Consider the following 27,037-nt stretch of genomic DNA (forward strand, 5'->3'; position numbering starts at 1 on the left):
GCATACAGAGTCGAGCTTTGATTGATCTCTGCATACACACGACCAGAACCCCACATGCAGTGAGATTGCCCCAGAGTTTGTTAGAACGTCTTAATGCTGTCTCATCTTAAAAACGACCACCTCTCAGACTTAATCAAATTATTACTCACCTTAATCTCACTAACTCATCTGGATCATCAGGATTTTCCTGTTTCAATAAGTCCGTGACTGCCCACCAAATTCAACTCTATTTTTATTTTAAAATTAAATTGGAAATTTCACAATTTTAAGTAAATTTGATGAAAGGCTTATTTTGGGAAGGTGATTAGAGAGAAGCACGTGACAAGGATACGTGTGGAGCAATGATTGGACAAAAATGGGCGGAAATAGGCCCGAGAAGGAATAGTTGATGAGAGGACAGAGGGAAAATGTATGTAACGTGAAAAGTGATGTGTGGTCATTTTCATGCCTTGTCGTCACAGATGCAAATGGTGGGCCACGTGAGTTGACCCCGCCACTCACGTGCAAAATTATAAAGGGATTTATAATAATAATTTGCAATCCTCCTCTCGGCCCAACCAACCAAACACTACTTTGGGTCACAGCCTGGGCCCCAATCATGTTTGCCGAAAAACTAAAAAATATAAAATTACCGAGTTAAACACGACAAATTTGAGTAATTTCCTCTCTCTTAATATATATTAAAAAAAAAAAGTAAATTAAGCTGAATTGAAGTGTATGCAATGCATGAGAATATAAATACCTGTCCTAAGTCCTAACACAACTTAGGTGTCATTAAGGTGTGGTCTACTTTAATTAATAATTAACAATGATAATAATAATTGGGGGGTGGCGTGTAAGCTGTAACATGGACATTCTTTTGCACAGGAATCCGTTTAGGGATCAGTTAACAATTAATTTCTTCTCTCTCCCCATCATAATACACCTCTTTTTTTCCTTAATTAAATCTTATCTTCCTTCATAAAAGTTATTTGTCATCCTGGTTTAAAATAAACAATTGTTATCTCTTCAAACAGGTGTCAGTTTCTCCGTCGAATCCGCACCGCATCACGTGATTTAAAAATGCCTGCCCACATCGTCGCCTCCCATATCACGTGGCCAACTCACGTTCGCGATAGCCTTTGGCCCCACCAATATTACGCGATCCCGTTTTGGCCTACATTTGCCATTATTATCATGAGCATCGGGAAAAGCTCTTTTTATTTTTATTTTATTTTTTCAATTTAAACTGCAAACCGCTTAAAATCGTTGACGATTATTAGTGCAATATTATAATTTTTAACTTATTAATTATTAATGATATTAGGGTGTGAAATTTAATTAATTAATTAATAATGTAAATATAGAGATTCAAAATTAATTTCAAAGTTGAGAGGAGAGGGGTTAGGCATGTGATGTGCATAGTTGAAAACACAGAATGACGTGATAGGACGCCTATCACCGTAGGCAAAAATTGGTGAAGTAAAAGGGAAGGTTTTGTTAGTTGTTACATATGAGGGGTACGCTGCACACGTGAGCGATAGTAACTGGAGGAAGGGTTGCACCAGGTCACGTGTGTCCATTCCCTGCCGTTCATCTGACATACTGCCCGTCCGCTCGCGTGCAGTGTGGACCCCGTTTTAAAGCTTTCAATTTTGCCCTTTTTTTTTTTTTTTTTCCTTGGCTAAAGTCATGTCGTTAAGCGACCTTACCGTTGATTAAGGGTTTCTCCGGTTGGAAACGTCGTCCACAGGCCAATTTGCAAGATATTACCTCAAGTGTCAAAAACCTTCTTCAATGGATTGAGCCATTAGCTAAATTTTTTTGCTAATTAATTCTAGAATCCAACCTTGTTTTCCTGTGGTTTTGCTAGAGTTTGATGGTGAAATGGTGGATGGGTTAAGATTGCAATAGAATAAATGTATAAACCTGTATTTTGGTTGAATTTTTTTAGTTGATGAATGGAGCCTGGTAGATTGAGATAGCTAGAGTTTAGACATATTGTTATTTTAAAAAAAAAAACAATTAAAGGTTCTTTTCACATTGATTTATATATTTAGAATTAAAAAAAAATATCAGCAATAGTTAAGAAAGAAAATGGACTTATTAAATTTATCAATTGGATTAATATGTTTGATAAATAGACAAATCTCAATTTTTACATAAAATAAATGCTCGGATTGTAAATATTAATTCGTACATAACAAAATGTAATTTAAAAAATTTATTTCTACATTACAGATTAAGTAGTGAATATTATGTTAGTATTTCTGCTTACCACGGATTAGGACCTTATTGATCTTCAAAAATAATTATTATTTGTATTAAATTATTAATTAGCTATATAAATGTACTCTATTTGATTCATTTTTTTTTAAAAAAAGTATAAAGTATATTTTTTTCAATGCCTTACAAGTAACTAATAATAATCTGTCTCGAATAAGAAAATAAACGGGTATTAACAAAATATTTTTCATAAAATAAATGGACATTAAGAAGAAAATTTTCTTATTTAAGTTTTTATTAGTTAGCATAAACGTATTAGCAGTTTAATGTTTTTATATTTTATGAGTTTATTTTATTTTTACTTCTGTAATTGATTTTTTTAAAATATATAAATAAAACAAAACACCCTGGGGGGGATGTGGGCGGCCGTATGGGCATGAGCTGGGGGATTTGTAAAAACCAACAGTACGTGAGAGCACGTGCATTGAGGACGAGGCAGGCGGTGCGTCTCTCTCTTTCACTTTCTCGTGACGGTGTCACGTGGGGTGAAAGAAGGGACCCACGAATTACCCGTCGAAAATAAAAGAAATCAAAGCAAAAACCACTTTGTGGGGGCATGTGCTCTCCCTCGTTGGATGAAAGATAAAGCCGAGATGACGTGGCGTCTCTCTCTCACGTGCTTGGCTCGCGTGCCTCCTTTCTTTTGGCTGTGGCTGGCAACGACATCATAAACGTGGACCCACAGGAGGAAGGACAAGTGTCGCATTCCCACTCTTTTATTTTGTGCCCTTTCCCAATTCTTCGTTAAGTCTTAGCTTTTGAATTTGATGGGTGCACAGCAGTAAGGACTTTCATATTGTATTTTATTCATGAATGCCAAAGGAGCAGGGTGTTGGGTGTGCTGTGGTCCACCTTATGGCACATGCGAAGGGAGATGCTTTTAAGATTTTATTTGCTCATCCAAAATTCTTACACGCATTCGATAGTATGATAATAAATCAATAATAAATTAGCTAAAATTATAATAATTTTATCAATTATATATATATAAATAATGTCTTAAAAAGTCGGAGTTTTAGAATATATCTTGTATTTGGTGTTTGCTGAATTGGGTGGTTCTTCTTTCTTTCTTTTTTTTTGGGACACCACCCTCTTCCTCTTGTGTTTTGTTGTGTCCTAATTGTTGGCCCAACTCTAGAGTATATCTTCTTTTTTTCTTCTAGGGAATGTTCAATCAATTTTTAATTATTATGTTTTAAACTTTTGTATTTGTCAATAATACTATATATTTTTATTTATAAAATTTGAGCTGACAATTTTAGAATAAGTGAAAATCAATTACTTCTTTTTTTTCTATAAAGATAATATATCATGACTCACTAATTTTGTGAAACTTGAGGGACACTAGTAATGAAGATATTATTGAGTTTATAATAATAAAGCTGATTCTTCTAATATGAACTGCCGCATATTGAATGGGCCAAGGACATCCACCCCCAAATCTTCATATCCACTGTGCCTGGTCTCCCATGACATATGTAAGAATTACAGTTCAAATAAGTTGAGATAAGGCAAACAAACTATCCCACGGCAGATATGTAAGAAAAAAATACGGGGGCTGTTAAGGTATTTTGGACACAGGCCAGACGATTATGCCCAACAAGGTTTTGGTCCAGCACTCCCACATACAGACATGGACCGGGCCGGTCATTGTCCAACAATTTCCCATTTCTGCTTTCTCTCATCCAATCTGAAGTGTTAGAGGAAACAAGAGAAGAGGAGAGAAGAGAAGAGAAGAGCAGAGCAGTCATCACTTCATCCACATGTTTGCTTAGGTCCATACTAGATTCGGGTTATAAAATTGTTTACATTTGCAAGGACCCTAGGGATAGGGATGTCTTTCAATCTTTCTGGAACTATGGAAAGGCATAGCGCAGCGATGATTTCATTTCTATGAGAAGGCCTTTGAGTCGTTTTCTGAAGAGGTTTGTACTTGTAGAACCTTTCATGAACTTTTTTCTGGGTACTGCAAGCTCAGAGTGGCCTGAGAGGGTGTTATTTTTGTAATATGAAGATCCATGAAGTGTTTGTTTTTTTTTTTTTTTTTTTTTTTTTTTTTTTGTGGGATAAGCAAGTATTATTATTAATGGATACAAGGAAAACTTAACATGAATTAATTTTGCCCATATGCTAAACCTAAGTAGCAATTGCCCCCCCACAAGACTTAAAGCTAGGGATCCTCAAAGTGTTTCTGTTCTCTGTTGGTAAGCGGAACAACAATCCTTGGAGAAGACCATTAAGAGAGACGGTCACAAAACCGAAGAAATTATTTTCTGTAAACCTGCAAGGAAACGTTGTCATCTTCATCTGAATTATATGTGGACAGATTATAATGCATAAGCAATTAGTCACTCCTCTCGTAGCCAACCCAGAACAAGCCGGAGTGGCTCCACATGTATGCTTGTGTATATTTATTTATATACATATAGCTAGGGTATAAAATTTTACTATGAAAGAGATTCCCGAGTCAAATATTACATATCAGCTGATTCCAATTTTCAATGAAGCGGAGCAAGTTTCATCTGCTGCAAAATACCCAAGTTACGAGTATTATGGAGAGAAGAGAGATACTTATGTGCTCTCAGCAAAATGGAAAGATAAGGAAGCATTCTCGGCAAGATTTGGGCGTTATAGTGGACTTTTTTGCTCAATGTGTTCAGAATGCCTGCACAAAGCTTGGGAAAGAGTGGATAATATGCCTCGAGTGGCACAAACCACAAGCAGCCAAAATGCTATTTCATATCTAATCTTCACATGGGATGACTCTTCTCTTCCCTAATTTCAAATTTGGTGCTTGACTTCAAGCTTATTATCTTTATCTAAGTTGAGCTTGACAAGATACTGTTTCTTAGTATCTTGTGCCCAAGTTAGTTCACTGGAAATTCTCTCGGTGAGCATTTTTCTCTCTGCTTTTATTTTCTTGCTTGGACACTCGGCACTTCTCCTGTCGGCACATTCGGTTTTCTCTGTCCTGGTTCTTCTAACTCAGGCCGCGAGTTTCTCTCTCCACTACGGGATTAGGGTGTGGATAGTTTTTTTTTTTTTTTTTTTTTTTTTTTTTGGTTCTTAGCAGCAGCATTTCACAATAGAAAGAATTTATTGACTGCCTTGCTTCTAGTTTGTGCTGTTTTACAATGTTGGTTTTTTTTCTTATTTACTTGGTCCTTGCAGGATTGTTTCAACCAAATCTGCTTCTACTAAGTTATCTCTCAAGGATGGTTCTTAATTTGGTTGTGGTGACCTTGTTTGCTTGATGGAGTTGTTGGTGCTTCACCTGGTGCCAACAAAGAACCAAAAGCTTAGGAGCAACGATTTTCTCCGTTCTAGTAGTGTAGTAACTCTTGGGGACGTCTACAACATCTAGTCTCCTAAGAATTAATAGTACCAAGGAGCAATGCATCACTGCCGCTAATTCTCTTTAGTTTCAAACTTGACTTTTTATCTTTTTGGCTCGGCTTTGGCCCATGAGACCTATCACTTTAATCTAGTTTTCGGTAGAAGGTTTTTTTGTTGGAATCACAGTGACTTGGCTTTGTCAATTTGTTGTTGTGTATTTCTTGTGCTTGATGCGGTGCTTCGTCATCCATGCAACACTTTGAAGTGGAATGACTGAGGTTTTCTTGCTCTTCCGGGTCTCTTTACCTTTTGGGTGCATCTTCTAAGATTAAGATTTTTTACTCGGGTCTTTCTTTTTAAGTAGGAGTTCTGGAGGGTCCTTGCAAAGTTGGACTTTATTTTTTGGAATTATATTCATATGTATTTTTCTTTTTAGTGATTGTTAAGTTTCTTGTGTTTTTTTGTTTGACTCTAAGCCTTGTTCGGAAATTTTTAGTGTTAAATTCCCTATATACAATTTATAATGGTTGATATTTAATACGTTTATTTTTAATAGTTTCAACACCTATCAACTATCAACTGACCTTCTTGATTTAGTCGTAATGCTTCGTTGAACTCAAGCTCGAAACTACCGACTAGGTGCCCCAGAGATCTGCTTGATTTGGCCAGCTTGACTCAGGTAGGTCAATCCTGCCTTGCTATTTTGTTAATTCATATTTGGCCAACTAGATGCTCGGCCGACCTTCATGATTTGGTCATCATGCTGCGTGGAACTCAAGCTCAAAGCTGCCGACTAGTGCCCCGGAGACCTGCTTGATTTGGCCAGCTTGACACAATCCGAGGGCATGGTTTTGTGAGTCTGTAATCATATGATGATCATTAATGGTCACCCTTCAATTCATCCGACTTGTTGTAGCCCGGATGTCTGCTCAAGGTAGTGCTCCGTCGAGGTCGGACTTGATGCTTAGTCTTGCTCGTACTTAGGATCTTCTCTCTTGGTACTAGTACTTTTATGTTCATCAAGGCCTTCCAACCTCGTGCAGTCCAGCCGACTTGCTAACTCGAAGCTTGAGGTCTTAAAGGCTTGCTTTCAATCTTTTCTTGGGATCTGCTGACTGGTCGCCGATCAACCGACCAGCTTTACTGCTCCATTTTCCCTTCCCCAACTTGCTCAGTCCAACTGACTTGTTGAGTTGTAGTTTCTTTATTGAGGTCGTCCACTGACCGATAGATGGCATCCTGCTCGTCCAGCGAGCCCATTTGGGAATGTGTCCTATCGGACCAGATTAGTCAATTGATTTTTTGGGATGATGCGTGCAGTGTGCTTGCATCAATCCGAGCTCTTTGATACTTCAAACCGTAAAAACATTACTGATAGAATAAACCTTTTTCTAGTTAGATTGTTGCAAATTTTCAACTTTTTTTTTATATCTTGTAATATTTAATTCCCATTGGATTTCAATGAGTTGATTTAGAAATTCTGGTATACACGATTTAAAAATAAAAACCTATAAAATAGATAAAATGGAATTAGAGGTTTAAGGGAATGCTCAAAATGAAAACTTTATGGTGAAATATCCATTAAAGTTGTAAAAAAAAAGAAAAAAGAGGAGAAAAAGAATAGAGAAGGTGAGTCGCCAATTCCTGTAATCGTTCCTCTAAAAGAAAAAATGCCTCCTTTAAAAGGGATTAAGGATATACTTTAACATATTCTTAGTTGGGATTTATTTTTTAATTTAAATAAATTTATAATTTTTTATATGTTATTCATATATATTATTTATCTTAATTTAATTTAGTAGTTAAAAAATATTATTTATTTAGTAAATCTAAATTTGAATTCCCTAATCCAATGAATCAAATTTTTTTTATTCAATTTATTAATCTTTATTTGTTTCTCTTAACAAAATTTTTCTGGCTCCCATGCTCACATGCGGTATGCTTTTTTTTTTTTTTGCCAAATTTAGGGGCAGAGTAAGAAAATCTTTTTTTTTTCTTTTGAAAATAAGAAATCTTTTAGTTTTTTTTTTTTTTAATCAAGAAAAACTTTATTTATCTTGTAGAATAATAATCCAAGAGACAATCAGGAATGTCAATCCAAATCTTGAATCTACCATGATGAATAGACTCTCTAGCTAATAAATGGGCGGCTCTATTTTCTGAACGCCGTACCCAACGAACATGAATGTTACTATGAGACCGCATAGCATCCTTGTAATCAGAAACAACTAATCCAAACTCCGAAAAGTCATCCAGAGGAGAGCGAATAGCCAAGGCTAAGGATTAGTTATCCGTAAAAATACAACTAGCCTGAAGAAAACAATCTCTAACATAAGATAAACATTGACGCAAGGCCAAAGTTTCAGCAATAAACAGGTTGCCCACCCCCCTCATAGAAACCCGAAATTGCAATGGAAAAGAAGCCTTCCAAGTCCTCAAATATTGCTGCAAAACCGAACAAATCAGCACTAGCAAAGACTACACAATCAATGAATGCAATCCAATCAACTTCAAGGGTGGTAGCCTCAACCAATGGGAGCACACGAGGAACAGATGGGTGGGATAACGTCCTTGGCCGAGCCACAAGTGAAGCCACATAATCATTAAAATAGGAACTAGCAGCATGATGAATCTCACTAGGTGGCAAAACTTTATTGACCCACAATCTTTCATTCCTGGCATGCCATAACTTCCATGCATGATAGCCATACATGCTGTCCTTTCTCTGCCAAAAGTATTATAAATATGAATAAAAAAATCCATGAATATAGGAAAATCAACAGCAGTAGAAAAACCAGCAAGTCTCCGTAACTCAACAGCCATTGGACAATGCAAAAAAACATGTGAAATAGATTTATCATGATCACAAAAAAGACATGCAGCAGGTACATGTATCACACGCCTCAAAAGAATATCCCGAGTAGGAAGCACTCCACGATAAGCACGCCAAAGAAAATCACGAACTTTGGGAGGAACATCAAGAGACCAAAGACGGTTCCACCCATCATTATAACCCAGCACACCAGTCCTACCCGACAATTCTAAGGCACAAAAATAGGCAGATTTAACTGAGTACACACCCTTCTTATGCAAGTGCCAAATTAATTTATCCGGTTTTAGGAATAGAGGCAATGGAATAGTAAGAATAGCTCTCATATCAGCAACACTAAAAATATTCATTAGCTTCTCTACATCCCAACGCAGCTCACCTTCAACAAACAAATCACATACTCTCATGGCTTCAGGAACAAACATCGACTCATCTAAAGGCATAAAACCAATATCCCGAAGAATCCAAGGGCAATTAACAACAAAAACCTGCTTATCATCACCAATTCGTCACCTTACCCCACGTTGCAACACTTGTTGAGAAGACAAAATACTCTTTCAAACGAAGCTATAGTTAGAACCTAATCGAGCTGATAAAAAATCCCCATTCGGAAAATATTTAGCTTTGAGCACTCTATATAGAAGAGAATTGGTGTCAACCAACAAACGACAACCTTGCTTTCCCAATAAGGCAGTATTAAAACTAGCCAAATCCCGAAAGCCCATCCCACCTTCTAATTTACGTCAACACATTCGATCCCACGAGAGCCAATTCATCCCTCTCCCTTCCTCACGACAACCACCCCACCAAAATTTATTCATCATGACCTGTAGCTGACGGCAAGTGGAAACAGGTAATAAAAAAACATTTATGCAATATGTTGGAATTGCCTGTAATACATATTTAATTAATACTTCTCTGCCTGCACGAGAAAGAAAACGATTACTCCAACTACTAATATGTTTCCAAATGCGATCCCTCAAGAATGAGAAAATTTGCTTTTTACTACGGCCAATAAGAGATGGTAACCCCAAATAATTACCGCTACCCAAAGGAAGATGAACATCAAATATACCAGAGATGGTCAACCGGTTTTCCTTAGACACACACGGACTAAACATAATACTAGATTTATCAAAATTTATAGCCTGATCTGAAGCCTTCTCATAAACACCATTGAATTTACTTATATGTTTATTTCAAAATTTATTATTTTAATAGCATGATCCCTTTTTATACAAGGGATTGTAACGACACACAGCAACATCAGTAGTAACTACTAAGATTTTTAACATCCATAAATAATATTCCAAATAATGTTTTTTTTAAATATTTAACTATTTTAAAGTTTTTATATTTTATTAATAATATTTGAAATTATTTTACATAATACCCGTATCAAACAAAATAGCATAATGAAGGTGACAAACGATAGTTTTGAGCTTCTCTCATTCATATATATATATATATATATATATATATATATATGTATGTGTGTGTTTGCATTCTTGAGCTTTGGTTCATTCATCAGTGAAACTCTAATATCATGGCAATTCTAGCCACTGAAACTCACATCTTGGTCTTCCCGTTCCCAGCACAAGGACACATGATCCCTCTCCTTGATCTAGCCCACAAGTTAGCCATCCATGGTCTAACCATAACCATTTTGATCACCCCCAATAACCTCCCTCTCTTGAACCCTCTCCTCTCTCTCCACCCTTCCATCAAAACTCTAGTCCTTCGTTTTCCTTCCCACCCATCAATCCCATCTGGAGTAGAAAACGTCAAGGACATGCCTTCAGGTCCTGTCCATACCATTTCCATGATGTGTGCCCTTGCTGAGCTTTACGATCCTTTGCTATGCTGGTTCAAGACCCACCCTTCACCCCCAGTCGCCATAATATCTGATATGTTTCTTGGCTGGACCAACCATTTAGCCAGCCAGCTCAACATTCGCAGGATTGTGTTCTCTCCTTCAGGTGCCATGGCTTTGTCTGTCATTTATTCCCTCTGGCTCGACATGCCTAAGAGAAATCAAAATGAACTGGTTTCTTTTTCTAGGATTCCAAACTGTCCACAATGTCCTTGGCTTCAGATTTCCACTCTTTATCGCACCTACCTTGAAGGAGGCACAGATTCAGAGTTCATCAAAGATTCCCTTTGTGCTAATCAAGCGAGTTGGGGTCTTGTTGTGAACTCGTTCACTGAGTTGGAAGGTGTTTATTTGGATCATTTGAAGAAGGATTTTGATCATCGTGATAATGTGTGGGCAGTGGGACCTTTGCTCCCTCCTCCTGGGTCCATAGAAAGAGGTGGGCCCAGCTCTGTTCCTGTGCACGTTGTACTGACGTGGCTTGACAGGTGTGAAGATCATAAGGTGGTTTATGTGTGTTTTGGGAGTCAAACTACATTGACCAATGATCAAATGAAAGAGCTTGCTTCGAGTTTGGAGAGCAGCAAGGTTAATTTCATATGGTGCGTCAGGGAAGAAGCCGTGAAAGGACACAGCAAAATCCCATCTGGGTTCGAAGATCGCGTGGCTGGGAGAGGACTCATAATAAGAGGGTGGGCTCCACAGGTATTGATTCTAAACCACCGAGCTGTGGGTGCGTTCTTGACTCACTGTGGTTGGAACTCGGTCCTTGAAGGGCTAGTCGCCGGCGTTCCAATGCTTGCATGGCCTATGTGGGCTGACCAATTTATGAATGCTCGTCTGTTGGTGGATGAGTTGAAATTGGGTGTAAGGGTGTGTGAAGGAGCAACAACCGTGCCAAACTCGGTAGAGTTGGCACGTGTTATAAAGGAATCAGTGAACGAAAACCGAGTTAACAGAGAGAGAGCCCAAAAGTTGAGCAGTGTGGCAGTGGATGCTATTAAAGATGGTGGTGGGAGTTCTGTGAAGGATTTGGAAATGTTGGTGCAGAGTCTGATTAATTTGAAACTGCAGCCGAATAATTTACGAAACTCAATGTAGAAACAATGGTTAAATTGTAATTTGCTTATGTTTCCTTCTGAATGTTTTTCCCACTTCTCATAAAGAACGAATGAGTGTATGGGCCTGGTGGAATCAGTTGAAAGGAAAAGTCGTAGATGTTTTCAATTATTTGTATTTTTTTTTTCTTTACTGAGTGGATGTTTACAATGATGTCCGAGAAAAAAATAATATTATATTATTAAAAAAATATTATATTAAATAAAGACTTATTTAATTATTAAATAATCATATATGAATTTAATTAATTTAAAATTTTAAATTAAATTTATTTAATTTTTAAATAAAAGTATAAAAGCTTAATTCAACTTGTATCCGATTTATTTCTGACATTACAAACGTCTCAAATCATGTTGTGCAGATCCAATCTTTAATTTGGACAAAAAAGAAAAAAGATTCTGTCTTTAATTCTCTGTCTAGCTTTTAGTGAAAGTTGCTTTGTTTTTTTCTCTCGCATTCCATCGTTGCTGTACTACTCTTTTAGTTTAGATATGCCTTATGCGAAGTTACATGTCCGATTCATGCAAGTTGATACCTCAAAGCATGTGAATGTTCAATTGATTTACGAAAGGATTTTACCAATAGATTCTAAAATAGGAATATCTCAATTTACAGATGAATTTGAAAAATCGTTACTTAATAAATTGCAAATAGATCCTAAAATCATTGTTAAATTGTTTTTTTTTTTAATCTAATTGTTAAATTGTTCGAAACAATAAAAAAAATAGTATTTTAATTAGGTGTGCGATTTACCCTGCAACATTTATTATTTTCTCTTTATTTCAAAAAAAAATAATTGTCATTTTTCTTTCCTTGATATTTTTCTTTAAAATTATATTTATTTTCTACTATTTTCCCTTTCCTTTTTATTTTCTCCGTATCCAAATAAGTGGTTAAGGTTTATATTGCCTTTCCCGGATTTTCCCTTGATTACTTGACTTATTATTCACCAATCTGCCTTTGATTTCTCTCCCTTGTTTGATCATTTATTGAGAGTTTGTCTTTAGATATGCTTATTTTCGGCTTGAGCATCTACTTTGCCTCTCGCTTTGGGTGAGCTTCCATGGTTGTTGTATTCTCCCTTTGGTAGCTGTTGGCCGCTCATGATAACAATGTGGCGCTCATTTTGTTAAGTTCCGGGTCATCAGGTTACGGATCTCCCATATTTGGGATATAAATTTTCAGTATCTGACCGGAGTGTGGAGCTGTAACTAAGACTTTCTGTTTTTTGAAGTGAGCTCTGCTCTTTAATGAAATATATTTTCTTGTTTGAATTTTTTTTAAAAGAAAAATTATGCAAATCTTTTCTTCAGTTAATGTTGCCTTAGTTTTCAATTATAAAAACCTCCAGTTACTGTAATTTGGTTAAATATTCAACTCTACTTGTTTGAATTTTCTTCTTTTTTTTCCCTTCAGTTGTATTGTTTAGTTTTGCATAGAGGTGAAGGTTTCTCAGATCATCACACCTTTTGCAATAAGTCGGACAAAAGGCTATTGATGGTGGCTTACAAAGTAGAGCATCGAAATGGACAATTAGATTGCCGAATGGCACACCTCCTCCGCTAGCTGACGGCCTTTTAATCTGCTGAAATCACTCTGACTCAATTTTTAGTCGTTATACAAGAGAACTATATTATATCACCGTCATCACCAATGTTGATCTGGTGGTTATTGCGGGTTCTCTTGTTCCGACCATCCATCTCTCAGGTAGACTCTAAAGATGTTTATATATTTCTCCTTGGACTTCAGTACGATGTTCTATGGTATTTTCTAGCTTTAATAGCAGGAGGAAACGTTGTTGCCACTTTGGTTTGGTTTGGTTTGTTTTCTACTAGTGGCAAAAGCTTCCAGAAAAAGGGAGCAGTGCCTTAGATCCAAATTCTTGCAAGCCCACTGGATCATCTTTTCGGGTCAAGCTGCTAGGCTTTTAGGGTTGTATATTAAGCTTGTTTAATTTGATTGTTGGCCCTACAAGCCTTTTAATTTGTTCTGAGATTAAATTGTAGGCCTTTGTGAATTCTAAAATCCAATTTGGTAGAATCCAAATTACTAAATTTTCTCTACTAGAGACATCAAACACCACAATCCTCTCTTATTTCCTTCTGCTATGTCTATGCATCCAATTGAGCATCAATGCGACGTTGTCTCATCTCTTCCTTCAGGTCAATTGATCGCACCACCATCCCTTTTAAGTTTGAGTTTGTTTAGCCTTCGAACCAACCCATCCAAATCAGTACTGGAGCTCCCTCCTTTAGTGGCACCCAAGGCTTCCTCCTGCAATTTTTGGGCTTTCAATCTTTCCGGCAGAGTTTCCGCTACAGATTGTGCCAAAATTCGAGCCAATTCTGCTGACTCAGGTACGTTCAGAGTCCCCTCACCAAATCGAATCCCCACATGCAACTGATCAACTAGTAGCTGCGCGTTAGTGAACTGGTCCGCGCCCATCGGCCAAGTTAGCATCACTACGCCTGCTGCGATACCTTCTAGCACCGAGTTCCATCCGCAGTGAGTCAAGAAAGCGCCAACCGCATGATGCCTTAATATGGCTACCTGCGGGGCCCATCCTTTTATAATGAATCCTCTGTCAGCTACGCAATCTTCAAATCCATCTGGCAGAACACCGTAATCGCCTGCTGTTTGGCCTTGGTCCACTGGTTGCCTAACGCACCATATAAAATGAACTCCGCTTTTCTCTAACGCAGCTGCAAGCTCATCCATTTGCTTACACGTCAGAGCTGTTCGGCTTCCAAAGCAAACGTACACGACTGACTGGTCTTTACGGGAATCAAGCCATGTCAGAACATCATGACATGGCACGGAGCTGGACCCGCCACGGTTAGCTGCTCCCTTGAAATCATCGTCCGACGGTAAAACTGGACCTACAGCCCACACGCGATCATCTTGAAACTTCCTTTTCATGTGATCAAGGTAAACGCGTTCTAACTCAGCGAATGAGTTGAATATGATTCCCCAACTCTCCGAATTAGCCAGGTTGCAATTTCTGAAAAATTCCCAATCAGCGTCTTTTGGCATCCTGTAAAGGTGAGAGATTTGCCACCAGGGATAAGTCGGGGAATTCGGAACCTTAGGAAATGAAAGTGAAAAATTCAGGTCTTCCGGATGATCGTTTTGCGGTTGTTCACGCCAAAGGTAAGTCGAAACAGAGAAAGCAAAGGCCCCCGACGGCGAAAAGATAATGCGTGGCACAGCGACCTGGGAGGCGAATTCGTTAGTCCAGCCGAGAAAAAAATCGGAGATAATAGCAACAGGAGGGGAACTATGTGATTGGAACCAATTGAGAAGGAGAGGATAGTGGACTTGGCGCAGGAATCGTATGTTAGCGGCAAGTCGATTTTTAGAAGGAGGGACATTTTCAGGGTGAGGTAAGACCAACGACTGGAGCTGCGAGGAGGGGTGGGAGGAAAGGAGCGGGTCAAGCAAAGGCAAGTTGTTGGCGGTGACTAGAACAGTGATTATGAGGCCGCGGTTGAGCAAGCAATTGGTGAGATCTAGGAGGGGGATAATATGGCCAGAACTCAGATAAGGGTAGACCAGGATGTGCGCCCCCAAGCAGGTTGTGGAGGAGGTGGACATCGCCGAATGGCAATTGATGGGATATGTTCTCGTGCAATAGATGGAGATGGAGATGGAAAAGGGTGAATGAAGCGTTTATAATTGACTTCATGGCTCATGAGCAAACAGGGCAACTCTGAACTCTTCATCAGCTATACGTCACGCCTGACGCCTGTCACGATGTTCTTTCTTTTTTTTTTCTTTCTCCGAGTGGTGAAGGAAACAAACGCATTTGATTCCACGTGTTGTCTAGTGGCAGTAGAAACATGGAAAATTTTGAAGTTTGAGTTGGCAAGGATGAACAACCAAATTTCGAGAATATAATATAAAATAAAATAATTACAAAATTCGCGAACTGCTTGAAATTATATGTATAAATAGAAGCAATAATGAACAAAAGTTGCCTTTGGCAGGAAATGGAATTTATTCTTGTCTTGTCTAATTATCAATGAAATTCTAGCTTTAAATTAGGATTTTAATACGCAAGAAAGATTCGTGGTGCCTTTTGTGTATCAAGCATCTATTCACCGCCTCTCAATGCGATCTGTGCTTGCTAATTATGCACTGTAATTTAGTTGGATGTTTTTTATGCCGCATATATTTATCATGAATAGTGATGAAAAAATTTAAAGAGATTTATATTTTAATTTTTAAATATTTTTATTATTAATGACTCAGTTTTTATATTTTTAAAAATCTATTAAAATATTTTTATTTTTTATTTTCATAAATGAAATAATATTTTCATTTTTTTTTCATTAAAATTAGATGAAAAATGAAAAAAAAAATTTTAAAATTCAATTTATCTTCAAATAAAATTTTTTTATTTAATATTTTAATATTATTATTATTAATAAGTCAGTCCTTATATTTTTAAAAATTTATTAAAACATTCTTATCTTTTTTATATCTATTAAAACGTCCTTATCGTTTATTTCCGTCAATGAAATAGTTATCGTTTTTCATATCTATTAAAATATTTTTATCATTTCTTTCCGTCAACAAAATAATTTATTCTCATCTTATTTTTTCCGTCAACGAAATCGTTCCTCCCTATATTTTCTCATATCTATTAAAACGTTCTTATCTTTTATCATATCTATTAAAACGTTTTTATCGTTTCTTTTCATCAACGAAATCTTCTTTATCTTTTCTCACATCTATTAAAACGTTTTTATCGTTTCTTTACGTCAATAAAATAGTCTCTCCTCCTCCTCCTCAAAAAAGAAAGAAAAAAAGAAGATAATGATGAAGGAGAAGAAGAGGAACAAAAAGAAGAGGAAGAAGAAGGAGAAGAAGAAGAAGAAGAAGAAGAAGAAGAAGAAGAAGGAGAATAAGAAGTAGAAGAAAAAGAAGGAGGAGGAAGAATCGATGAAGAAGAAGGAGGAGGAGGAGGAGGAGGAGGAGGAGGAGGAGGAAGAGGAGGAGGAAAAGAAAAAGGAAAAGAAGGAGGTAATTTAATCTTTTACTATCTTTTTAATGGCAAAAATAGATGGAATGACTATTTTATTGATAGAGAAAAAATATAAGAACGTTTTAATAGGTTTCTAAAAATATAGGGACTGATTTGTTAATAATGATAATAATTAAAGATTAAATTGTAAATCTCTCAATAATTTATTTAGTGTAGGTATTATATATAAAATAAATATATTGTACTAATTAATTATAATATAACTTATAAAAAATTGCTTTAAAAAAAACTTATAAAAAAATATATTTTAAAATATAATAATTATTAAAATTTTCCACAATTTTTTATCCCATTTTTTTGAAAAAAAATATTAAATTTTATGCACTGTTTGGTGCTTACGTTTTTCTTTAAAAGAAAATAATAAAGGATTCAGGACTTTCCTATGTATAGCCTCTTCAAGATGTCCATCTACTTTTATCATGACCTCATTGTTGTTTCCTAATTTTCTAAGATATCTTTTTTCCCCTTTTTTAATATAAATTAATAATTGCTTTGCTGTTCGAAAGAAAAATTCATTAGTTAAGGATATAATTTTATAATATAAATACATTATTTTATTATTTAAAATTTTTAAGGGTTAAATTTGTTAAATTCTTAGATAAATTATTTGCTGTTTAATTACCAAAAAGCTTTTAAAAATTGAAGATTAATTTCTGAATTCGATCTGTATGTTTTGGTTTCTGGCTTAAGCGATAGCTTTTGGAGGTGTCTCAGACTCAGTCACACACAAAGATATCTATGAGCTACCCCTTTCTGTTGGTTACAAAGTCTCTCTACCTTTGAAGCTAAGAACGAAACAGCTGAGAGCACTGTCCTTACCCATCAACATCCCACCCCAACCGCGCATCCAAGGTGGGGCCGGGGTGGCTACTCCTGAAAATTTTTAAATGACTATTCGCTAATTTTATCCTAACGTTAGATAAAGGCTCATAATTTTTTAAAAATTTATTAATTCATTAAAATATCTTTATATTTTATAAGATTAAATATCTTATTTTTTTAAATAATTATTAATTTATTATTAATATTTATATTATTTAATTTATAAAATTTTAGTTATACATATTACTTAATCTATAAAATTTTAGCTATATATATTATTTAGCATTTATAAATTTAAATATTTATATTGTTTAATTTATTTAGCCAATGCTAAAATAAATTTATTAATAATTTTTTATAAATTATTAAACAATATAATTTTATAATTTATAAGATGCGTTATTTGTGTAATTTTTGATATAGATAAACTACTAAATTTAAAATTAAACTCTAACAATTTCAAATATTGTTTTTACGACAACCAATCTACTTCTCCATTATTTTCTTTGCCTTTAATATTCAAGATTTTAACTTTAATTATCCTAATTAATTTTTTTAAATATTTATAAGATAAATTATAAACTTATTATTTAATTTATTTTTATATAATCACTTTTTATTGTTAAAGAGTATAGGTATTTTTATTTACTTTTATTTATGCCATTGAAATTATATATTATATTATTTAAATTTATGAAAATAAGTTTTAAATTTTTAGAAAAAGAAAAAGAGATTTATGAGTGATGGTTAGATTATTTAATAGTTTTTATAAATTATTTACATTAAAAAATTTAAATTTAAAAAAATTAGAGTTTAATAGATTATGAGTTGGATTATTTAATTTTTAAAAAATAAATCTTAATTATAAATAAAATCAAATGATATTTATATGGATAATAAGATAAAATATTCAAATTTTTTAAAAAAATTATGAAGTGGGTAAATTAATTTACCTTAAAAATGAAATTAAACAAACAAAAAATAATAAAACAAATAAGATTAAGATGAAATTGGCCCTCTAAGGGTCCGCGGCTCGCCCACTGGCCCCTCCCACCGTCGAATCCATAGTTCTGGGATTGGCAAATCTTGAATTTAAGTTTTGGCATCTGGTTGAGCTTAAGCTTGACTTCGTTTTTTACAAACATGCAAGCTGGTATAACCTTCAAGCTTTCATGTTTCTCAACTTATTCAGTTAGTTGTCAATGGCGGAATCGCAAGCTTTAGTTGTGGACCGCTTCCTTCCTTTCTTGCTCACCGGACGCTACAGCTTCAACCTTTGTTCTTACTAGCCATGCTCTGAGCATCCTCTGGAGTACAATGCAGTTAAGATTTCTAGTTTCAAGGCTATGGGCCTTGTATATTCTTGTGATTTTCTTTGTAAGGGAGTCTGAACCAGCCATAATTTTCTTTCCCATGGGGTCAACATTTTCTGGAACAACAATGGATTTATGGTATCAGATAACGTCCTTGATCACTCGTAGGTTGGTCATTGTTGATCGGAGGCTTGTGACGAGGACCTCCTCCTCCTGGATAGTCTTTGTTCATCAAGTTAACAATTTCCATGGCAGCCTCGTCAAGAAGCTTTTGTGATTCAAGAGTTTGAGATGAGTTATTTAACTCTTGGGGAATTGGATTTGTTGACCTTGACGAGCTTTCCGAGCTGCTGCCTGTAGTAATTGAAACCGGTTTTGAATATTGAAAGCATGCTTGGTTGGGCCTCTCGGCTGGAGCTTGTCGGTTTCTGGCACTCCCGACTTTGCCTTCATCAGTCTACTTCCCTTCTAGATCAAGAAGAGAAAATCAAATTATAAATATGAAACTGAGAAGAAAAAATTAAATATATAGGCATCTCAGACAGTAACGGAAACCTGATCTGTTAAGCTCTCCTGTGAAGCCCAGGTGCTTCTTTGAAGCATATGTGTTCTTTCCTGCATTCAGACAATCAAATTGAAACATAACGATAACATGAGTTTTGCCTTTAACCAAAGTGATTAATCAACTCTGCCATTAGTTGAAGTAAGTTTGAACATCCGGAATTAATTAAAAAACCAAAAGGATGACCTTTAAATGAAAATGGATTTCTATTCAATGTCAATTACATCTGTATTTGCATACATACAAATATTGATATTTCGCACTTGTATTCACTAGAACACCCATCAAAGAAAATAAAATATATGAAACCAAAATTGACAAAGATAACACATGGCTATCTTTTGAGGGCTTCGCCACTGTTCTTCCTCGCTCTCAGTTATTCTTAGGAGGGTGAGGTCTTGGCACATGATAATCGGCGCTGAAATCCGTAAAACGAGCCCTTTTGTCCTTCAAAGGATTAGACCTCCTACCACTCATCCGTTTACATTTCCCATTCAAAATCCTCTTCCCAGTTCTATGGTCACAGTTTCCTACAAAATGAGCTGCACCTGAAAACTCCAAGTCTTCTTTGTTTAAAGATTCCTCTTTCATCTTTTCTTGCAAACCCATTCTCGTCAGCTTCATTTTTCTTCCTCTAAGCCTTGTGTCGCTAAGTTCAGCCATGGCAGCAGGAACACCATATGAAATTTCCTGGGAATAAAAAGTTCAGGTTTTTCAGGATTGCAACTTCATTATTTCGTAGTTTAATAATTGTATATATGTTATTAATTGAATTTACCAATTTGGTTTCATCCACTGCAGCGAGCTTATTGCCCTTAGCAACCACTGTTTTCCCCTTTGCTGCAGAAAGTTTGGAATAACATTCGTTAATTAATAAGCATCCATGAAACAATTTAAATAGCAAGCAAACTAATTAACAAGAAATTAACTAAAGGAGTGGTTGAAGTACCTTGATGGGTAATAATGGTGGCACAAGAATTTCCTTCATGTAGTAGAAGAATGAACATAAGTAGAAAGCCACTAAACCTTGTGGACGCCATTTTTCTTTTCTTCTTTGGGTATGTTTGTTATCTAACAACAAAAGAGAATCATGTGAAAGATAGAAGAAGGGTCTTTATAGAATCCAAACACAGGTCAAAACTAGGGTTATAACTTCAAACAGTCTCCACTTTTCTTGAAAAAATACTTGGCATGTGGTCGCATAGACTTGGGAAACTCAAAAGCACAAAGGATCGCTCAAAAGCTTTGAATTGAAACAGTTATTTTGGTGGGCTTGCTTCGAAGTGTTGGGAAAAAGGAGCATGACAGCGTGGGGTATAAGATACAGGTATTCAACGCCTGTCTGCCGCCATGCATGCAACGAGAAACGTTTTTGCGTTTTATAATGTTGCTGCTGCTCAAGTCCCGTAGAAAATTTTTCTTTATGTCGATCATATGCTATAAATTAAATCAAGATCTACGAAGAAATTCAAGAGTTGCCCCCCAAAGCTTCCTTTTGGCACAGTTTCTTATAGTAGTGGAAGCTATCCAGGATAAAAGAAGTCGTGGAAGGGATAATTAAGTAATTTTATGCTTGATTAATTCATTGCTTAATTATTGATTAAGGTGGATGTGGGGTTTGACTGAAGTTTTAGCAAGTCAAAGATTAAACAGAAGGCTATATATCTAGGGTTTTGTAAAGAAATTTTAGGTATGGGTCCAATCTACTAGACCTGCAGGGGTCAAGAATGTGTGTAGGCTAACGTGCATGTTGCTATATTGAAATCAGAAGAACATCTCTCTGTTTTCATCTTCGTTGGTCAAAGAAAGCAGCATGTGTATGTTGAAAGGCTACTGTTCTCTATTTTCAGTTTCATATGGAAAAACAAACTTGATAGCAACTCATTCTGTTATAATCATTCAATTAGCACCATAAAGCTACGTATGTACCTAGCAGAATTACGGTTATATATTATTAAAAAATATATATATATATATATAATTTCTCATATTAAATTTATATTTTATTTTTTTAATATCCGAATATCATAAATATTATAAATTTTATAATTTTTATTTAATTTAGCTTAAAAATTCTAAAGTAACGTGGATCTGAACAAGCTTTTCACTGTAAATTAATTTCAAACATGAATAAGGAAAAAAATAATAATAAAGGAAATTTAGGCGTTCAAGAATTTGAATAATATGGCGTTACCTTTGAGAAAATGCAGCAGATTTTAACTATTTATTTATTAATACTCTCCTAGCTAACTACACATTTATTTAAAATATGAATGTGAAATAATATTTTAAATTTATAGTTAAATAGTTGTTATTTTATTTTTATTGTTTATATAGATTAAACTTTTTATCATAATTTTAATAAATTTAATAAGATTATTGTTAAAATTAATTAATTTATTGAGTTAATCTATTTTTAACTAAAGCATATTATATATTTTTTTAAAGTCACCAAATAATCAAGAAACATATCAGTTAAAAAAAATCAAGAAACATAATCAAGAATAAGGGGTATTTAGATTAGAGATTTGAAAGAGTTGTTGGGGGTTTCAACGGCTAGACTTCTACATTTAGAAAAATTATAAAATTAGAGCTGATCGAGATCAGTTGGCTCTTTCAAATTAAAAGTATCATTTTATCGTTTTTTAACCTATATCTATGTTATACATATTATATATGTAATTCTTATCTTTTTATTATTCTTATTATTTATTTTTTTATTTATTTATTTTACTCATAAAATAAATATAATTTAATAAATAAAAAATTATATATGTATTCAAATAATAAAATTAATTATTTTAGATAATAAATTAATGATTATATTTTCTATCAAAATAGTAAAACAAATTATATAGAGAAAAATTATTACTTACTCGTCACTAGTTGACCGCTTCATTTTAAAACATGCATTAAAATTTTCTTACGTTTTAAAAAATAGTTCATCCGTTAATTTTAATCGTTAAATATTATAAAAAAATTAATATGTCTCTGATATAATGAATTAATTAGTAAATTTTTTAAAAATTTAAAGAGTAAATTAATAAATTTTTTAAAATTATAAAAATTAAATATTAAAATACTTAACTGTAAAATTAATGAAAAAGTTAAATAATAAATTTTTTAAAATATCTTACATGTTTTAATATACTTTAAAATTAAGTGATTGATTAATAAATTTTTTTATATCATAAAAATTAAGTAATAATTTTTTTATTATATAAATATATATTTTTAGATAATTTATATATCAATAGCGGTTATTAATTATAATTACTAGTTAACGGTAATGGCTATCAATTATCGATAAGTTATATTTAATCGTTAAATCAAATAGACGTTGCATAAAACATCAACATCCTGCCACAAAACTAATTAATGAAAGATATTGTAAAACCCTATTGCTATTTATAATGTTAGAATGTATAGATTTCCTATCAAAGCTGTCAAAGCTAATTAAAAACAACAGAAAAATCACAATTTGACTTTCAAGATGGTCTAATAGAAAAGAAAAGCTCACATTTAGCCATTAACATAATATTTACTGTGCTGTAATACAATGCATTATAATAAATATTTTATTAATTTTTAATAAAAAATTTAATTATTATGGCGTATCAAAATATATATATATATATATATTATTTGAAATAATGAAGTAAAAGATAAACTAAAATTAAAATTTATTAAATGCATAAATTTATACTTGTTTCAATGGAGGTGTCGAGTGAAGAGGAGGACTGACATATGCTTCAGCGGGTACGAAGGTGAATAAAACGGCAAGACTAAAATGTTTTTTTGGAAGAATTAAAAAGGAACATTGAAAATGCATGGAAATCAAAACCCTAAACCTAATGGTTAAAATTAAAGAGAAAAAAAAAAGAAGGTGAAAATTAATTTAGAACAATTTTATTTTATTTTATTTTATGACTTAATGATCCTAAACATTGTCCTTATAAAAATTAAGGGCTAAGATTAAATAGGACTATTTTTTTACTTTAATTAACGTTCAATCTTATAGTTAAATAGGAATCACCTACAAATCCCATCTCTCTAATCTACTAAAAAGAATTACTAGAAATAATATTAATTGAAAATTGAGATATTATATACAATATGGGATTAAATGTTGGACATCTGATTAAAATAAAGAAATAAATGTTGGACAAAAGACAGAGGACACTTAGGTAATTTTAAGGCCATACCCCCAGCAAATTCAAGGCCATTGTTTCCACCCCTTCAAATGACAAAATGGAAAAGCTACATTTTCCGGTTTTAATTTGAAGTTATGGCTAACATTTCTCATCTCCACCGCTACCTCCACCATGACCCCGTCGACGGCGAGTCTCACCACCGTCGCCACCACTACCGACTGCCGCAGCACCATCATCACCTTACTGCGGACCCTTACTTCCCTCTCTTCTCCTCCTCCTCTTCTGGTACTCACCCCCCGCACGCCGCTATCCGCGACCCCAGCCCACGTCCCGGACACACTAATTTTAATATTCGGACACTCGAGGACGACGACGTCTCGGATTCTGAATCAGTTATCCTCGGAGGCCCGGATCTACTGGATCGCGAGAACCAGGTTAGTCTTGTAATGGATATGTTTCAACACCGGGTCCTGCAATCTCAGGTAACGGGTCATAGTTCTCATTTGGCATCTGATTCGCTTAACGAATTGGACTTTGGTGATATAGAGGAGAATTATGTATTGAGTATGGATAATTTGGAACTCGATTTAGGGTTACGGATTGGTTTAGACGGTCACGAGAGTGGTGAGTTTCAAAATACAGGCCGTAATCATAGTCACAGTGATACTAATAATAATAATGATGATGATTATAGCAGAAATGTAGTTATAGATGATGATTACGATGATAATTTCTTCATGGAGAGAAGCCTTTCCGGAACCCAATCTTGTGGGGCTGAGTCTACCGTTAGCTTTTGCACCAGTTCCGTGAGGGTTGTTGGGTTTGGATCAGATCCTGATTCAGAAGATAATGAGAATTCGTTAACTATAGATTTTTATTCAGGGCATGACGATGTTTTGGATCGTGTAAATATAGAAAATGATAATTATGATAATGTTGACCGAGATGATGAGGAAGATGCAAGCGTTAATATTCCTCTTTGTTGGGATTCGCTTCAATTGGAGGATGACAGAGAAAACAATGAGGATTTTGAGTGGGAGGAAGTGGATAGCCGCGTTGATGAGAGAGAGGTTCTAAGCATGTTTGTTGATGACGAGCAGGCCTCTGTTTCTATCTCCATTTCACCTATTATTGCCCTTGAGGACATGGAGAGTCTAGAGAGGGGAGGAGGATTGGGAAATTTGGAATGGGAAGTTTTGTTGAACGCAAACAACTTGGACACTAATCTGGAACACGACCATGACCATGCTGCTGAGCTGTATTTTGGGGATCATGATGATTATATTTACACTACTGAGTATGAGACTTTGTTTGGGCACTTTGCAGAGAATGAGAATGCTATGCTTGGTCGGCCTCCAGCAGCAAAATCTGTTGTTGAGAAGCTTCCATCTGTCTTTCTGACAAAAGAGGATGTTGACAATAGTAATGCACTTTGTGCTGTTTGTAATGACGAGATTAATGTTGGAGGCAGGGCAAGGAAGTTGCCTTGCACACACTGGTATCATGGGGAGTGCATTTTGCCCTGGCTAGCGATTAGAAATACTTGCCCAATATGTCGATATGAGTTGCCTACAGATGATGTAGATTATGAGCGGAGAAAGGCAGCAGCACAAAGAACTGTTACTGCTGGTCTGCACCTTTAATTGGTAATACATTTGGTCATGTATGCTTTTTTTTGACCTTTTATCGGCATTAGGTTTGTTAAGCATGTAGATATTTCTTTTGGAATGTATTGCTTCCCTTTGTGAGGATAATGAGGTTCATCACAATTTACTATGAATATGAGCGAGTATAAGAACATTATTTTGGCAACATTGTACTCTTGGGAAATTTTTATTTTGATAATGTTTAATGATTCTTGGAGTGGTTCTGCATTTTTATATCTTGTATAATTCATTTTGTCATTGGAGACAGAATGTTGTTTATAATATATTTGATTCTTAAACTTATGTATTGTGGGTGGAGGAACTTGTCATTTTATGATGTATTGCATAATTTATCATTTGTGTCATTTTATCTGGCATTTACAAACTTGGATTTTGTTGGCATCCTAATTTTAGAGGATTCACTATCCACTTCAATGTCTGGCCCCAAAAAGGGGGCTGAATTTGAAAGGTTGGCGTAGCATATATGGTTAAGAGCATTATTAGGAGGGTACGTGTTAATAATACCAGTTGGCATGGTAAGTGGCATTTAAGAGAAGAAATAACACATTTACTCCATGTAGGAAACTTGATTTAGGGTTCTCTCAGATTGGGCAAGTAATTTGGACAAAACCAACTTATGTGGACGATTGTGCCATAATGGTTCAGAACGTCCATACGTTTCACTTGATTTGCATTCATCTTTACTTACTGTCACCTGCAAAGTGGATGTTTACTTGGTGGTGGAAGCCTTGTGGTTCTTTTTTAGTTATTATTATTATTTTATCTTTACCAGAAAAAAAGGGGAAAGTTGCAACGAGAAATTAGTTGAATTTTGAAATGAGAATGAAGTTGCTTAGAAGCATTTCCTGACTAGAAAAATATACTGTCACCATTTTAGCCATCATGTGAGATTAACAATTAATGGTAGGGGTGACGGGCACAGAAAAGCTAAAAGTTGTAGAAAATTTTCCTTTCGTCTGAAGTAGTTCAAGCAAGCTCATTGTTAAGTGAATAATCCTCGCTCACCGTTACTGGGGAAGATTCTGTCCCGTGAGATATGGGTTCAGTTTCCAATAGTTTGTATCCATTCTGATGATTTGTATGTATATATATAACAGTTGTGTTGCATGAGTATCAGGTTTGCATCACGGCAAGGATTGAAATGTAATAGATGTGAAGATCTTTGTGGAGGTGCAACAATTTCTTCATCGTTAAGATGAATTTGATTTGGTAGTGCAGCTGGAGAGTAGCTTTCTATCCGCATCAAAAAAGGAGCATAACAAAGTAATATTTCTCTTGAAGAAAAGAAAACGCGAATGTGCCTTTTTGCAGAAGAAAGAAATGATACCGTTTGCTTCGGCCAATTATGGGATCATTGATGCCTGCCCTTCCCCCTAGAATCAAGAAAACAAGGATGCTGCAAGACAAAAGCCCACTTCAAACCCAAACTTCTCTTGGGCAGGGTTCCGTAACAATTGGTATTTGGACAGTTGGTGATCTTCATTTTGAATACTGATCTATATTGGACTATATTTAATGTTGGAATTGGAGATCTACAAAAATTTATCCATGATAATCTACTTTTCTCACTAATATTGATATTTTTCATTCTTTATTTTGTGTATTCTAAAGCATCGACTTGTAGATAACTGATGCTTACATTCGGAGGTAGGTTTTATAGATCTAAAGTGCAAGAATTAGTGCTCTATTACGTGACATGAAAATTTGCCTTCATTCCTTTTCCAGCACAACAAGCCACATAGGCCTTCTGTAAAAGATTATCATTCATGCATAATAAGAAACTTATTATGATCCAGCTTTAGATTTTGAATATATTTCAAAGGTTTAAATTGTTCGTGGTACAAATCAAATAAAATATTTTGTAATTTGTAGTGTTGGCAAAAGGCATGGCCAGATTAGAGATGGAACTCTATTTGTTTATGAAAATAATTTGTATTTAGAAATCATTGAAAAAATATATTTTTTAAATTATTTTTCATTGTTTTATAAAAAGTATAGCAATATTAATTCTCAAAATTAAAGAAATGACTTTCTTTTAAATGAGAAGTC

At 34.8% G+C, this 27,037-nt stretch overlaps 4 protein-coding genes across 4 annotated transcripts; 2 read left to right on the forward strand and 2 right to left on the reverse strand.

Annotated features, from left to right (window-relative positions):
- Positions 1-9,944: 9,944 nt before the first annotated feature.
- LOC110600156 (UDP-glycosyltransferase 89B2) lies at positions 9,945-11,534 on the forward strand. The gene has a single exon (XM_021736919.2). It carries the CDS (start codon positions 9,978-9,980, stop codon positions 11,403-11,405), a length of 1,428 nt encoding a protein of 475 aa, XP_021592611.1. The 5' UTR covers positions 9,945-9,977; the 3' UTR covers positions 11,406-11,534.
- A 1,902-nt stretch (positions 11,535-13,436) lies between these two features.
- LOC110600155 (flavonol 3-O-glucosyltransferase UGT89B1) lies at positions 13,437-15,250 on the reverse strand. Its single transcript, XM_021736917.2, has one exon. The coding sequence runs from the start codon at positions 15,015-15,017 to the stop codon at positions 13,587-13,589; it is 1,431 nt and encodes a 476-aa protein (XP_021592609.1). The 5' UTR covers positions 15,018-15,250; the 3' UTR covers positions 13,437-13,586.
- Positions 15,251-19,349: 4,099 nt separating this feature from the next.
- Positions 19,350-20,257, reverse strand: LOC110600157. The gene is made up of 3 exons (XM_021736920.2): positions 20,117-20,257; positions 19,946-20,007; positions 19,350-19,857 (listed from the first exon to the last, which is right to left on the reverse strand). The coding sequence occupies exons 1-3, from the start codon at positions 20,205-20,207 to the stop codon at positions 19,540-19,542; spliced, it is 471 nt and encodes a 156-aa protein (XP_021592612.1). The 5' UTR covers positions 20,208-20,257; the 3' UTR covers positions 19,350-19,539.
- A 3,123-nt stretch (positions 20,258-23,380) lies between these two features.
- Positions 23,381-25,195, forward strand: LOC110600319. The gene has a single exon (XM_021737149.2). It carries the CDS (start codon positions 23,456-23,458, stop codon positions 24,962-24,964), a length of 1,509 nt encoding a protein of 502 aa, XP_021592841.1. The 5' UTR covers positions 23,381-23,455; the 3' UTR covers positions 24,965-25,195.
- Positions 25,196-27,037: the final 1,842 nt, after the last annotated feature.

Source organism: Manihot esculenta, chromosome 14 (genome assembly GCF_001659605.2).
Source record: "Manihot esculenta cultivar AM560-2 chromosome 14, M.esculenta_v8, whole genome shotgun sequence".
In the NCBI taxonomy this organism is placed as follows: Eukaryota; Viridiplantae; Streptophyta; class Magnoliopsida; order Malpighiales; family Euphorbiaceae; genus Manihot; species Manihot esculenta.